At 53.7% G+C, this 15,499-nt stretch overlaps 1 protein-coding gene across 1 annotated transcript in view; it reads left to right on the forward strand.

Moving 5' to 3' along the window:
* The window catches only part of ATG16L2 (autophagy related 16 like 2), a 135,078-nt gene that overhangs the window by 94,790 nt on the left and 24,789 nt on the right, over positions 1-15,499 (forward strand). The window contains exons 3-7 of the mRNA XM_063950904.1: positions 2,880-2,970; positions 6,569-6,642; positions 13,054-13,296; positions 13,591-13,656; positions 14,488-14,595. Coding sequence (XP_063806974.1) covers positions 2,880-2,970; positions 6,569-6,642; positions 13,054-13,296; positions 13,591-13,656; positions 14,488-14,595 — 582 coding nt within the window. The remainder of the gene's footprint in view (positions 1-2,879; positions 2,971-6,568; positions 6,643-13,053; positions 13,297-13,590; positions 13,657-14,487; positions 14,596-15,499) is intronic.

Consider the following 15,499-nt stretch of genomic DNA (forward strand, 5'->3'; position numbering starts at 1 on the left):
ATTTCCAGAAATCTCACTTAGAACCGTCTCAGAGAATTCAGTTCCTGGGGATGATCCTGGATACGGTGTCTCAGAAGTTCTACCTTCCCATGGACAAGGCCTTGACTATTCAGTCTATGGTCCGGTCAGTGTTGAAACCTCGCGAGGTCTCGATTCATCTTTTCATGCGTGACCGTTTCAACTGGATTTGTTGGACAAATGGTTGGGATTTTACCTGCATATGCATCAGCATATAACCCTGTCACCGAAAGCACTGGTATCCCTGCTATTGTGGCTACAAGTCCCCCATCTGGTGGAGGGTCGGAGTTTCAACGCCCAGTCCTGGACGCTGTTGACAACAGATGCCAGCCTCCGGGGTTGGGGGGCTGTGACTCCAGGGGACGTGGTCCTTTCAGGAATCTGCTTTTCCAATCAACATCCTGGAACTCAGGGCAATTTACAATGCTCTACTACAGGCCTCATCCCTCCTTCGGAATCGGGCCAATCAGGTGCAGTCAGACAACACCATGGCAGTAGTGTACATCAACCGACAGGTAGCAACAAGAAGCAGGGCCTTAATGCGAGAAGTGTCAAGTATACTCCTCTGGGCGGAAGCCAACGCAAGGGCCATCTCAGCCATTTACATTCCAGGAGTGGACAACTGGGAAGCGGACTTCCTAAGCAGGCACGACCTCCATCCGGGGTAATGGGGCCTCCACCCTTAGGTGTTTCATTGTTCACCAGTGGGGTTGTCCACAGATAGACCTGATGGCTTCTCGTCTCAACAAGAAACTCCGTTGTTACTGCTCCAGAACGAGGGACCCGCAAGCTGTTGCAGTAGACACTGTGACAACGCCATGGAATTACCAGTTTACCTGTTTCCTCCAATTCCTCTAATCCCAAGAGTTCTAAAAAGACTCAAAAAGGAAAGGGTTCAGGGAATTCTCATTGCCCCGGATTGGCCTCGATGGGCCTGGTATGCGAACCTCCTGACCCTGTCGTTGGAGAAACCCTGGCCTCTGCCGCTTCTCAAGGACCTTCTTCAACATGGACCGTTCATCTGTCCAGACTTACAGCGGCTGCGTTTGATGGCCTGGAAATTGAGAGGGAAATTTTAACCAGGAAGGGTCTTCCATCCAAGGTGGTTTTGACTATGGTTCAGGCCCGTAAGGTGGTTACCTCCAAACATTACTACTTCCAAATACGGTGGTATGTTTCTTGGTGTGAGGGTCGAAAATGTTCTTCTGTGGAATTTCTTCTGGGCCGGTTTCTACTGTTCCTGCAAGCAGTAGTGGATAAGGGCCTATGATTAAGCTCCATCAAGGTTCAGATTTCGTCTCTCTCTACCTTCTTCCAGAAACAACTGGAGGAACTTCCTGAAGTACAGACCTTTCTTAAGGGGGTGTTGCACATTCAGCCACCCTTTGTTCCTCCCACTGCTCTGTGGGACCTCAATGTGGTGTTGACCTTTCCCCAGTCGGATTGGTTTAAACCCTTACATAAGGTTGACTTAAAATACCTGACTTGGAAGACAGTTATGTTGCTGGCCTTGGCTTTGGCTCAGCGGGTGTCAGAATTGGGGGCCTTGTACTGTAAGAGCCCATACTTGGTGTTTCATGAGGATAGGGCGGAGCTCAGAACTTGCCCACAGTTTTTGCCAAAAGTGGTATCGGCTTTTCATATAAATCAACCAATCGTGGTTCCAGTCTTATCCGACACTTCAGTTGCTCCAAAGTCCCTGGATGTTGTGATGGATTTGAGGATTTACGCAAAAAGGACGGCTCGTCACAGGAAGTCTGATTCGCTTTTCGTCCTTTATGATGCTACGAAAATTGGTCTTCTTGCTTCCAAGCAGTCCATTGCTCGTTGGCTCAAATTGACTATTCAACATGCCTATACTTCGGCTGATCTGCCGTTGCCGAGTTCGGTTCAGGCCCACTCCACTAGGTCGGTGGGTTCTTCCTGGGCGGCTGTCCGGGGTGTCTTGGCCTTACAGTTGTGCCGTGTACAACTTGGTCTGGTGTGAACACCTTTAAGTTCTACCGGTTTGACACCTTGGCCAAAGATGACCTTCAGTTTGGTCAGGCAGTTTTGCAGGGGTCTCAGCACTCTTCCACCCATTCTGAGAGCTTTGGGGCGTCCCCATGGTAATATACTATTCCCCAGTATCCACTAGGGCGTTAAAGAAAATAGGATTTTAATACCTACCGGTAATTCCTTTTCTCGTAGTCCGTAGTGGATACTGGGCGCCCGCCTCTGTGCTTCGTTTTCCTGCTTACCTGGTTGTAAGTGTTATTGGATGGGTTTGCTGTTGCTTCCCTGTTTCATGTTTGCTTAGCGTTGCTATCCTTATATTGTTAGCATTGCTTTCCTCTGTTTTGGTTAGCTCTGCTATCTTATTGTTTCTGTGTTGGTTCGTTACCTCACCGCTTTATGTGTAATCTTCTCACAAAGTATGTCCGTCTCCTTGGGCACAGTTTCCTAGACTGTGTCTGCTAGGAAGGACATAGAGGGGAGGAGTCAGCACACACTACTGATTTCTTAAAGTGCCAGGCTCCAGTGGACCCGATCTATACCCCATGGTAATATACTATTCCCCAGTATCCACTACGGACTACGAGAAAAGGTATTACCGGTAGGTATTAAATTCCTATTTTTCAGTTTAATTTTTAAGACCACAGTTGTATGTATTGTGTCCCCCCCCCCCCCCCCCCCGAATATTGTGTGTGTGTGTGTGTGTGTGTGTGTGTGTGTGTGTCAGAGCAAGTGTGGTAAAATCTTCTAGAGACTGTTACGTGCTGGGTGTAATGTGGAGTTATCTTTGAGAACAGTACGACCGTGCCTGGTATGCCTGGTATATTAGGAGATATATTATCTTGCAGTTGTCCTGTGTATTGCAGGGTTCCGCCATGTGTGTCGCACAGTCCCGGACCGCAAGATCTTCCTAAACTACAGAAAGAAATTGCTGACCTTAAAAACACAAATGGAGAGGTACAGACCGCATTGATTGCACTATGTATGTATAATGCTAATGATTGTAGCGGTGACTCCCTGTCATGACTTCTGCAGTAGTTTCGGATCCGGTCTGTAATAACAGGCAGGATCCAGGTGTGTGCGGTGTGACACGTGTCAGTGTGGCGGGGGGCTGAGTGACCTATTCGGAGCTTTGGCTTATTCTCCACAATGCCATGTCGTCCTCGCATATGAGATATATCTATATGTATACAGCAGTTTATAATAAATGACTAGTGCTGCTACACACCTCTATGGGGGGAATTCAAGTGTTTCTAGTGCTGGCGGCCACTAGATGGCGCCCAGCGGAGCAATTCAAGTATTGACATTACTGTTATGTTGTTCCATCATTTTGACAAGCTGGTAACTAGTATATATAAATATATATACACAATACTGTGCCTCCCTGAGCCTGTGGGTGCCTGCTGTGCCTCCCTGTGTCTGTGGGTGCCTGCTGTGCCCCCTTTCTCTCCCTGTGGGCATCCCGCACCTCCGGCTAACTGTGACCATATTACATATGCCCCATAGACTATATTCCCTTGCGTTCAGTATATTCCCTTTCATTAAGGTATTCATGCCCTGATGAAACTCTATAGAATATACTGAAACGTCTATGCAGACTTGTGCTGGTACCGGCAGCTTCCATACTCTGGGTCGGTGGGCAGACATGTATTGGTGTAATGTGTTATATGTGTTTGTGTGTAATCTTTGGGTTCTTATACTGACACCTGATGAACACTTTGATAAGAAATGGAAACGTTGGGGGTCAGCCGGGTGTAACAGCCTCATTACTGCTGACTAACTGTGAGTGCTGCCAATCGTACAAGATAGCTATTATAACCTGACCGGTAATAGGGACTGATTCTGGGTCGTAGGTAGCCACACCCATGTATTCATCTTTTGCCGGCCGCACATCTGCGATATCATGCAAATACTGCTACAAAGCCCTACCCGGGCATACATCCCAATGTGCAGAATCGGGCCCATAATACATAGTAACATAGTATCTGAGGTTGAAAAAAGACAATTGTCCATCGAGTTCAACCTATTTGTGGTGTCCTATGCAAGATGATTTGACTAAAATTTCTGACTGATGCTGCTGTCAGCCATTGCATTTTATCCCTATTTATAGTAACTATAATGCATGACTATGCACCATACCCCTGGATATCCTTATCCAATAGGAATTTATCTAACCCATTTTTAAAGGTGTTGACAGATTCCGCCATTACAACTCCCTCGGGCAGGGAATTCCAAACACGTATTGTCCTTACCGTGAAAAAGCCTTTACGCCGTATTGTGCGGAATCTCCTCTCCTCTAACCTGAGCCAGTGTCCACGAGTCCTCTGTGTTGATCTAACCAAAAACAGGTCCCGCGCAAGCTCTGTGTATTGTCCCCTTATATATTTGTAGATGTTGATCATATCCCCTCTTAGTCTCCGCTTTTCCAATGTAAACATGCCTAGTCTTTCAAGCCTTTCCTTGTATTCCATCGTCTCCATGCCCTTAATTAGTTTGGTCGCCCTCCTCTGTACCTTTTCAAGCTCCAGGATATCCTTTTTGTAGTACGGTGCCCAGAACTGTACACAGTATTCAAGGTGTGGCCTCACTAGTGATTTATATAACGGGAGTATAATACTCTCGTCCCTAGCATCAATACCCCGTTTTATGCATGCTAATATCTTATTAGCCTTCTTTGCTGCAGTCCTACTTTGGGTACTACTGCTTAGCTTGCTATCTATGAGGACACCTAAGTCCTTTTCCAGTACAGAATCCCCTAATTTTACCCCATTTAGTAGGTAGGTGTAATTTTTGTTCTTGTTACCACAGTGCATTACCTTACACTTGTCTGTGTTGAAGCGCATTCTCCATTTGGCTGCCCATGCTTCTAATTTAACTAAGTCGTCCTCTTCGCTCTGCTAATGCACGCCGTCTCTCCTGTCTTCTGATTACTTCCTCCCACTCCTATCTCCAAGATTTTTCACGTGCTGCTCCATTTCTCTGGAATTCTTTACCTCTCCCCCTCAGACTCTCCACCTCTCTACAAAACTTCAAACGGGCTCTTAAGACCCATTTCTTTACCAAACGTAGCCAAATCTCAACATAACCCTCTGTTCCACGCTCTATGTACCCCATCTGTGTCATCCCTGTCTGTCTACCCCTCCCCTTAGAATGTAAGCTCTCACGAGTAGGGCCCTCTTCCCTCATGTGCTTATACTTTTCTTACTTTAATAATCCTCAACCGCCCAGATCCCACAGTTTTTTGACCACCTGGAACTTATCTCTATGTTTACTGGTGTAGTTATGCTTAGCTGCCCTGTACTTGTCCTATATTGTATTCAACTGTAAGTCACTGTTTTCCTATTTTTTATGTGCATTTGTACTCTGTAATCGGGCGCTGCGGAACCCTTGTGGCGCCATATAAATAAAGGATAATAATAATAATAAAAAGAGACTCGGCATCCTCCTCTGTATTTATAGCCTTACACAATTTGGTATCATCTGCAAAAATTGACACCATGCTCTCTAGACCTTCTGTTAGGTCGTTAATGAAAATATTGAACAATAGCGGTCCTAATACTGAGCCTTGCGGCACACCACTTAGCACTTCAGTCCAAGTTGAAAAAGATCCATTAACCACAACGCGCTGCTTCCTATTATCTAACCAGTTTTTGACCCAAGTGCATATTGTGCTTCCTAGCCCTGATTCTTGTAGCTTGTATATAAGTCTCATGTGTGGTACAGTATCGAACGCTTTGGCAAAGTCTAAAAAGATTACATCCACGTCTTTACCCTGATCTAGGTTTGCGCGTACTGTTTCATAAAAGCCAAGTAAGTTGGTTTGACAGGATCTGTCTTTCATAAACCCATGTTGATTCCTTTTAATGACCTTATTGGTTTCAAGGAACTTCTGAATACTATCTCTTAGAATACCTTCCAATACTTTCCCCACTATAGATGTAAGACTAACTGGTCTATAATTACCTGGTTCAGCTTTACTTCCCTTTTTGAATATAGGCACTACTTCCGCTATACGCCAGTCTTTGGGAACCATACCTGATATAACTGAATCCTCAAAGATCATATATATATTATTATCTGTACTATATTACTCAGTCACATATGCAGGCAATTTACATGTAATAAACTGAGAAGTCTACATACAGTACAGAACCTGGGTGAAATAATTCCAGCTGAGTTTGGTCACATTATTCTGCTCATATTTGTACCTGGATCACAGTTTGCAGTAAGTGACGGTGCTGTGTGCTGGGTATTTATGTACTTACAGCTGGCAGTAAGTGACGGTGCTGTGTGCTGGGTATTTATGTACTTACAGTTGGCAGTAAGTGACGGTGCTGTGTGCTGGGTATTTATGTACTTACAGCTGGCAGTAAGTGACGGTGCTGTGTGCTGGGTATTTATGTACTTACAGCTGGCAGTAAGTGACGGTGCTGTGTGCTGGGTATTTATGTACTTACAGCTGGCAGTAAGTGACGGTGCTGTGTGCTGGGTATTTATGTACTTACAGCTGGCAGTAAGTGACGGTGCTGTGTGCTGGGTATTTATGTACTTACAGCTGGCGCTTGAAGCCTATGAGCTGAAGAAACAAATACAAGACAGAGAGGAACAACTCAAGGAGCAGCATGACAGGTGAGGCTTAAATCCTCTGTGTGCTGCTGCCCCCTCCCTCTCTGTGTGCCTGCTGCCCCCTCCCTCTCTGTGTGCCTGCTGCCCCCTCCCTCTCTGTGTGCCTGCTGCCCCTTCCCCCTCTGTGTGCCTTCTGTCCCCTCTCTCTCTGTATGCTTTCTGCCCCCTCCCTCTTTGTGTGCCGCTGCCCCCTCCCTCTCTGTGTGCCTTCTGCCCCCTCCCTCTCTGTGTGCCTTCTGCCCCCTCCCTCTCTGTGTGCCTTCTGCCCCCTCCCTCTCTGTGTGCCTTCTGCCCCCTCCCTCTCTGTGTGCCTTCTGCCCCCTCCCTCTCTGTGTGCTTTCTGCCCCCTCCCTCTCTGTGTACCGCTGCCCCCTCCCTCTCTGTATGCCTTCTGCCCCCTCCCTCTCTGTGTGCCTTCTGCCCCCTCCCTCTCTGTGTGCTGCTGCCCCCTCCCTGTCTGTATGCCTTCTGCCCCCTCCCTCTCTGTGTGCCTGCTGCCCCCTCCCTCTCTGTGTGCCTTCTGCCCCCTCCCTCTCTGTGTGCCGCTGCCCCCTCTCTCTCTGTGTGCCGCTGCCCCCTCCCCCTCTGTGTGCCGCTGCCCCCTCCCCCTCTGTGTGCCGCTGCCCCCTCCCTCTCTGTGTGCCGCTGCCCCCCTCCCTCTCTGTGTGCCGCTGCCCCCTCCCCCTCTGTGTGCCGCTGCCCCCTCCCCCTCTGTGTGCCGCTGCCCCCTCCCTCTCTGTGTGCCGCTGCCCCCTCCCTCTCTGTGTGCCGCTGCCCCCTCCCCCTCTGTGTGCCGCTGCCCCCTCCCCCTCTGTGTGCCGCTGCCCCCTCTCTCTCTGTGTGCCGCTGCCCCCTCTCTCTCTGTGTGCCGCTGCCCCCTCTCTCTCTGTGTGCCGCTGCCCCCTCTCTCTCTGTGTGCCGCTGCCCCCTCCCCCTCTGTGTGCCGCTGCCCCCCTCCCCCTCTGTGTGCCGCTGCCCCCTCCCCCTCTGTGTGCCGCTGCCCCCTCCCCCTCTGTGTGCCGCTGCCCCCTCCCCCTCTGTGTGCCGCTGCCCCCTCCCCCTCTGTGTGCCGCTGCCCCCTCCCCCTCTGTGTGCCGCTGCCCCCTCCCCCTCTGTGTGCCGCTGCCCCCTCCCCCTCTGTGTGCCGCTGCCCCCTCCCCCTCTGTGTGCCGCTGCCCCCTCCCCCTCTGTGTGCCGCTGCCCCCTCTCTCTCTGTGTGCCGCTTGCCCCTCTCTCTGTGTGCCTTCTGCCCCCTCCCTCTGTGTGCCTTCTGCCCCCTCTCTCTCTGTGTGCCTTCTGCCCCCTCCCTCTCTGTGTGCCTTCTGCCCCCTCTCTCTCTGTGTGCCTTCTGCCCCCTCCCTCTCTGTGTGCCTTCTGCCCCCTCCCTCTCTGTGTGCCTTCTGCCCCCTCCCTCTCTGTGTGCCTTCTGCCCCCTCCCTCTCTGTGTGCCTTCTGCCCCCTCCCTCTCTGTGTGCCTTCTGCCCCCTCCCTCTCTGTGTGCCTTCTGCCCCCTCCCTCTCTGTGTGCCTTCTGCCCCCTCCCTCTCTGTGTGCCTTCTGCCCCCTCCCTCTCTGTGTGCCTTCTGCCCCCTCTCTCTCTGTGTGCCTTCTGCCCCCTCTCTCTCTGTGTGCCTTCTGCCCCCTCCCTCTCTGTGTGCCTTCTGCCCCCTCCCTCTCTGTGTGCCTTCTGCCCCCTCCCTCTCTGTGTGCCTTCTGCCCCCTCCCTCTCTGTGTGCCTTCTGCCCCCTCCCTCTCTGTATGCCTTCTGCCCCCTCCCCCTCTGTGTGCCTTCTGCCCCCTCCCCCTCTGTGTGCCGCTGCCCCCTCCCCCTCTGTGTGCCGCTGCCCCCTCCCCCTCTGTGTGCCGCTGCCCCCTCCCCCTCTGTGTGCCGCTGCCCCCTCCCCCTCTGTGTGCCGCTGCCCCCTCCCCCTCTGTGTGCCGCTGCCCCCTCCCCCTCTGTGTGCCGCTGCCCCCTCCCCCTCTGTGTGCCGCTGCCCCCTCCCCCTCTGTGTGCCGCTGCCCCCTCCCCCTCTGTGTGCCGCTGCCCCCTCCCCCTCTGTGTGCCGCTGCCCCCTCTCCCTCTGTGTGCCGCTTGCCCCTCTCTCTGTGTGCCTTCTGCCCCCTCTCTCTCTGTGTGCCTTCTGCCCCCTCCCTCTCTGTGTGCCTTCTGCCCCCTCCCTCTCTGTGTGCCTTCTGCCCCCTCCCTCTCTGTGTGCCTTCTGCCCCCTCCCTCTCTGTGTGCCTTCTGCCCCCTCCCTCTCTGTGTGCCTTCTGCCCCCTCTCTCTCTGTGTGCCTTCTGCCCCCTTCCTCTCTGTGTGCCTTCTGCCCCCTCCCTCTCTGTGTGCCTTCTGCCCCCTCCCTCTCTGTGTGCCTTCTGCCCCCTCCCTCTCTGTGTGCCTTCTGCCCCCTCCCTCTCTGTGTGCCTTCTGCCCCCTCCCTCTCTGTGTGCCTTCTGCCCCCTCTCTCTCTGTGTGCCTTCTGCCCCCTCCCTCTCTGTGTGCCTTCTGCCCCCTCCCTCTCTGTGTGCCTTCTGCCCCCTCCCTCTCTGTGTGCCTTCTGCCCCCTCCATCTCTGTGTGCCTTCTGCCCTCTCCCTCTCTGTGTGCCTTCTGCCACCTCCCTCTCTGTGTGCCTTCTGCCCCCTCCTCCTCTGTGTGCCGCTGCCCCCTCCTCCTCTGTGTGCCGCTGCCCCCTCCCCCTCTGTGTGCCGCTGCCCCCTCTCTCTCTGTGTGCCGCTGCCCCCTCTCTCTCTGTGTGCCGCTGCCCCCTCTCTCTCTGTGTGCCGCGGCCCCCTCTCTCTCTGTGTGCCGCGGCCCCCTCTCTCTCTGTGTGCCGCTGCCCCCTCTCTCTCTGTGTGCCGCTGCTCCCTCTCTCTCTGTGTGCCCCCATCCTTCTCTGTGTGCCTTCTGCCCCGTCCCTCTCTGTATGCCTTCTGCCCCCTCCCTCTGTGTGCCTTCTGCCCCCTTCCTCTCTGTGTGCCTTCTGCCCCCTCCCTCTCTGTATGCCTTCTGCCCCCTCCCTCTCTGTGTGCCTTCTGCCCCTTCCCTCTCTGTATGCCTTCTGCCCCTTCCCTCTGTGTATGCCTTCTGCCCCCTCCCTCTCTGTATGCCTTCTGCCCCCTCCCTCTCTGTATGCCTTCTGCCCCCTCCCTCTCTGTGTGCCTTCTGCCCCTTCCCTCTCTGTATGCCTTCTGCCCCCTCTGTCTCTGTGTGCCTGCTGCCCCCTCCCTCTCTGTGTGCCTTCTGCCCCCTCCCTCTCTGTGTGCCTTCTGCCCCCTCTCTCTCTGTGTGCCTTCTGCCCCCTCCCTCTCTGTATTCCTGCTGCCCCCTCCCTCTCTGTATTCCTGCTGCCCCCTCCCTCTCTGTATTCCTGCTGCCCCCTCCCTCTCTGTATTCCTGCTGCCCCCTCCCTCTCTGTATTCCTGCTGCCCCTCCCCCTCTCTGTGTGCCTGCTGCCCCCTCCCCCTCTCTGTGTGCCTGCTGCCCCCTCCCCCTCTCTGTGTGCCTGCTGCCCCCTCCCCCTCTCTGTGTGCCTGCTGCCCCCTCCCCCTCTGTGTGCCTGCTGTGCCCCTCCGTCTGTGCTCCTACTGTACCCCTTCCTGTGTGTGTGTGTGTGTGTGTGTGTGTGTGTGTGTGTGCGCCTGCTGTGCCCCTTCCTTTGTGTGTGCTTGCCTCCACTCCCTCTCTGTGCCTGCGTGCTCCTGCTGTACCCCTTCCTGTGTGTGTGTGTGTATATCTGCCTGCCGCCCCTCCCTCTCTGTGCCTTCCACTTTTCCCTCTCTGTGCCTTCCACTCTCCCTCTCTGTGCCTTCCACTTCTCCCTCTCTGTGCCTTCCACTTCTCCCTCTCTGTGCCGTCCACTCTCCCTCTCTGTGCCTTCCACTTTTCCCTCTCTGTGCCTGCTGTGCCTCTTTCTCTGTGTGTGTGTGTGTGTGTGTGTGTGTGTGTGTGTGTGTGCGTGCCTTCCACCCCTCTCTCTCTGTGCCTGTGTGCGCCCGCTGTGCTTTATCCTGCCTGTGTGTGTACCTGCCACCCCCCCCCCTCTCTGTGCACCTGCTGTACTCCGTGTGTGTGTGACTTCCGCCCCTCCCTCTCTGTGCCTGTGTGCTCCTGCTGTGCCTCTTCCGGTGTGTGTGTGTGTGTGTGTGTGTGTGTATGTCTGCCGCCCCTCCCTCTCTGTGCCTGTGTGCCTGCCGCCGCTCCCTCTCTGTGCCTGTGTGCGCCTGCTGTGCCTCTTTCCCTGTGTGTGTGCGTGCCTGCCTCCCCTCCCTCTCTGTGTCTGTGTGCTCCTGCTGTGCCTCTTCTGGTGTGTGTGTGTGTGTGTGTGTGTGTGTGTGTGTGTGTGTGTGTGTATGTCTGCCGCCCCTCCCTCTCTGTGCCTGTGTGCGCCTGCTGTGCCCTTTCTGTGTGTGTGTGTGTGTGTGTGTGTGTGTGTGTGCGCCTGCCGCCCCTCCCTCTCTGTGTTTGTGTGCTCCTGCTGTGCCTCTTCTGGTGTGTGTGTGTGTATGTCTGCCGCCCCTCCCTCTCTGTGCCTGTGTGCGCCTGCTGTGCCCTTTCTGTGTGTGTGTGTGTGTGTGTGCGCCTGCCGCCCCTCCCTCTCTGTGTTTGTGTGCTCCTGCTGTGCCTCTTCTGGTGTGTGTGTGTGTATGTCTGCCGCCCCTCCCTCTCTGTGCCTGTGTGCGCCTGCTGTGCCCTTTCTGTGTGTGTGTGTGCGCCTGCCGCCCCTCCCTCTCTGTGTTTGTGTGCTCCTGCTGTGCCTCTTCTGGTGTGTGTGTGTGTGTGTATGTCTGCCGCCCCTCCCTCTCTGTGCCTGTGTGCACCTGCTGTGCCCTTTCTGTGTGTGTGTGTGTGTGTGTGTGTGTGTGTGTGCGCCTGCCGCTCTTCCCTCTCTGTGCCTGCTGTGCCTCTTTCTCCGTGTGTGTGTGTGTGTGTGTGTGTGTGCGCGCCTGCCGCTCTTCCCTCTCTGTGCCTGCTGTGCCTCTTTCTCCGTGTGTGTGTGTGTGTGTGTGTGTGTGTGCGCGCCTGCCGCTCTTCCCTCTCTGTGCCTGCTGTGCCTCTTTCTCCGTGTGTGTGTGTGCCTGCCGCTCTTCCGTCTCTGTGCCTGTGTGCGCCTGCTGTGCCTCTTTCTGTGTGTGTGTGTGTGTGTGTGTGCACCTGCCGCCCCTCCCTCTCTGTGTTTGTGTGCTCCTGCTGTGCCTCTTCTGGTGTGTGTGTGTGTGTGTGTATGTCTGCCGCCCCTCCCTCTCTGTGCCTGTGTGCGCCTGCTGTGCCCTTTCTGTGTGTGTATGTGTGTGTGTGTGTGCGCCTGCCCCTCTTCCCTCTCTGTACCTGTGGGTGCCTGCTGTGCCTCTTTCTCTGTGTGTGTATGTGTGTGCGCCTGCCGCTCTTCCCTCTCTGTACCTGCTGTGCCTCTTTCTCCGTGTGTGTGTGTGTGTGCCTGCCGCTCTTCCGTCTCTGTGCCTGTGGGTGCCTGCTGTGCCTCTTTCTCCGTGTGTGTGTGTGTGCGCCTGCCGCTCTTCCCTCTCTGTGCCTGCTGTGCCTCTTTCTGTGTGTGTGTGTGTGTGTGTGTGTGTGTGTGCGTCTGCGGCCCCTCCCTCTCTGTGCCTGTGTGCGCCCGCTGTGCTTCTTCCTGTGTGTGTGTGCGCCCGCTGTGCTTCTTCCTGTGTGTGTGTGCGCCTGCCACCCCCCCCCCTCTCTGTGCCTGTGTGCGCCTGCTGTGCCTCTTTTTCTGTGTGTGTGTGTGTGTGTGTGTGCCTGCCGCTCTTCCCTCTCTGTGCCTGTGTGCGCCTGCTGTGCCTCTTTTTCTGTGTGTGTGTGTGTGCCTGCCGCTCTTCCCTCTCTGTGCCTGTGTGCGCCTGCTGTGCCTCTTTTTCTGTGTGTGTGTGTGTGTGTGTGTGTGTGTGTGTGTGTGTGTGCGCCTGCCGCTCTTCCCTCTCTGTGCCTGTGTGCGCCTGCTGTGCCTCTTTTTCTGTGTGTGTGTGTGTGTGTGTGTCTGCCGCTCTTCCCTCTCTGTGCCTGCTGTGCCTCTTTCTGTGTGTGTGTGTGTGTGTGTGCGCCTGCGGCCCCTCCCTCTCTGTGCCTGTGTGCGCCCGCTGTGCTTCTTCCTGTGTGTGTGTGCGCCTGCCGCTCTTCCCTCTCTGTGCCTGTGTGCGCCTGCTGTGCCTCTTTTTCTGTGTGTGTGTGTGTGTGTGTGCGCCTGCCGCTCTTCCCACTCTGTGCCTGTGGGTGCCTGCTGTTCCTGATCCCTCTCTGTCTCTTTGTACCTGTGTGCGCTTGTTGTGCCCTCTCTGTGTTTGTGTGTGTCTCTCTCTCTCTGTGCCCGCTGCGTCACCTCCCTCTTTCTGTTCTCTCTCTCTGTCCCTCTCTGTCTCTCTCTCGCCTAACCTCCCTCTCGCTCCCTCTCTCTCTCCTGGCAGTATCACCCTCATGTCGGAACTGCTGGAAGGGCGTAAGCTGAAGCAGCAGTGTCTGCAGAACGATGTGCTACAGATGATCTGCGCCAATGCTGAGATGAAGGAGGAATATGACAGATTGCTGTCACAGCGCCTCCTAGTGGAGACAAAGCTGCCTGAGGCGGAGCTGGAACAAAGGGAACATGTTGAGACATTAACCAAGAAGAAAGCCCTGGAGGCCGAGCAGCAGAACAACCTGAACCAGAGGTGCCACATGACTCCCCCAGCCCTATCGTCTGACCCCCCTCCCCCCAGTCCTGTCACCTGACCCCCCTCCCCCATGTAATTGCATATAGTCACCCCATCCCCCCCCTCCACATATTACATGAAGCCATCTGCGTCTCCTGCTTAGCGCTCCCTGTATAAGACACCCGGATGGGTGAGAGCAGTTAGCGAGCTGCGGTGCGATCTGGCCTCTTGGCGCCCAATGATGGAATCTCCATTTAGGCTTTCAGTGTCTTTGCATCTGTCTGTAAGATGTTTCTTGTTGTGTTTCCGTAGGAGGACAAAAGCGATATGGACCCGCGCAGTCAAAGACGCGCTAAAAAAAACCATTAGCGCTGAAGGGTGAGTTGTGGAAAATGCGCAGTAAGATCTTCACCAGGGTTGGTTTTCCAATAGGTATCCTGCTCAGCGGAGCCGTGACATGAATGGTTGGTATCGGTCTCCGCTTTACGGATCTGACTGCTGTGGAGGGCTCTTTGGAGACACATTGGACTTGTGATTCTACTGGAACTAGCCGCTATCGTTGCTGGCTGAGGCTTCTGGGGATTTCATGACAAATGATGGGAACATTTGCATCACGCCCAGCAAATTCTCCAATGGGGGGATCATGGTTCAGGACCCAGAAGAACAGTAGCGGCCAGGGCAGGCCGTTGTAATTAATAAGGTCGCTTTCTGGCTCCTTGTCTTGTAGAACGTCTGGTGACCCACCATAGATTTTGTTAGCGGTGTGTTGGCCGCTTGCTGCCCCAGCTATATCCTTCAGACTGTAAGATCTTTGTGTGACACCGTCACTGTTGTCTGTGACTGCAACACTAATTACACTTCGCCTTATGCAACAACAAACTATTCGGATTAGTGCGCAGAATTATGCGCACAGTCCTCGCACCGAAATTAAGCGACAGCTGTCTGGGCAGCTCCTTCCACCCCCTCACTTTGTACACCCCCGTTCTTCAGTGCCCTCTGTGGCACCTCATTATTCCACTCTCATCGTGAACTGATCGGACACGTGATGTGATGGTGAAACGCGTGGTGTCATGGGGCTGTGTAATATTCGGACACTTACTGCAACTAGCTACCCAATCGTTGACGGGAACTGGTGTCCGTCTGTAGCACAAAGCTGAAGGGGTTTTTACATCAGAAGAGTATATAACCTGTAACGTTTTCCTGTTGTAGAGATTTACACTGCAAGGTCCGCGCTGACACGTTTGACTGTAGCAGCGAGCATTCGGCCAGCAGCTCGGAGGAGGAGCCGCAGTCCGGGAGGAAGGACCGGAAGAACAGGTGAGAGCGTCCCACTATTTGTAAGAAACACGATTCTGCAGTTGTGGTGACATTTTATCTTGCACACAGTGAGCGAGACATTTATTTCTCAGTGTGTTACATAGCTACATTATTAGTACATATCCCCCTATAGGCTCCGCAGGATGACCGGATAAAAAGCCCCAGTTTAGGTTCCTGCATCTAAAAATAGCAGAAGGATAAATTCCCTGGATCATCCGACCCCAGATTGTCCTCCTCCTAATCCTAGCTACAGTTCCAAATCATTATTACATACTGTTAGTGAGTTTGCCAAAAAAAAATCTATGTGCATAATACAGAGATGCGTTCTCATAGATCATTGCTGCAACAGCCCCCTAGGTACGTCAGGTCCCGTGAGACTCTGCCAGCGTTGGGCGTCTGTTTTGCAGAAACTTCGTCTTAGTCACAATGCGATGCAACTAGGATGCGCTGATTATAACACTTGTATATCTGTGTGCGTCACAGTCTCTGAATCCGTATATGGAGTGCAGAGCCGCAACTAGACTTTTTGGTGCCCTGTGCCAAAAAAAAAAAGAGAGCTGGCACCCCGCACCCCCCTTCCCATTTGCAATGCTGATCAAGGTAAGCTTCAAATAGAATTCTCTAGCTTTCTATGCAAGGGGCAGATAGCTCAATGAATAGATTGTGTGACTGCAAAGCCACAGGCAATGGGTTCGAATCCCGGGTTTGTCAGCATCTTGAAATGTAATAAAGGACTGAACATCAAAGAAATCTCAAGTTAAGTTCATGAATGCTGTATAGGTATTAGCGACGGAAGGGATGGGGGTAGGAGACAGGGGTGGTCAGGAGATGCTGGGTTTCAAAAGGGGGAAAGCTACAAGGGAAATTAATTAAAATAGACAATTGACAAGTGCTGCCAACAGCG

This window comes from Pseudophryne corroboree, chromosome 2 (genome assembly GCF_028390025.1).
Source record: "Pseudophryne corroboree isolate aPseCor3 chromosome 2, aPseCor3.hap2, whole genome shotgun sequence".
In the NCBI taxonomy this organism is placed as follows: Eukaryota; Metazoa; Chordata; class Amphibia; order Anura; family Myobatrachidae; genus Pseudophryne; species Pseudophryne corroboree.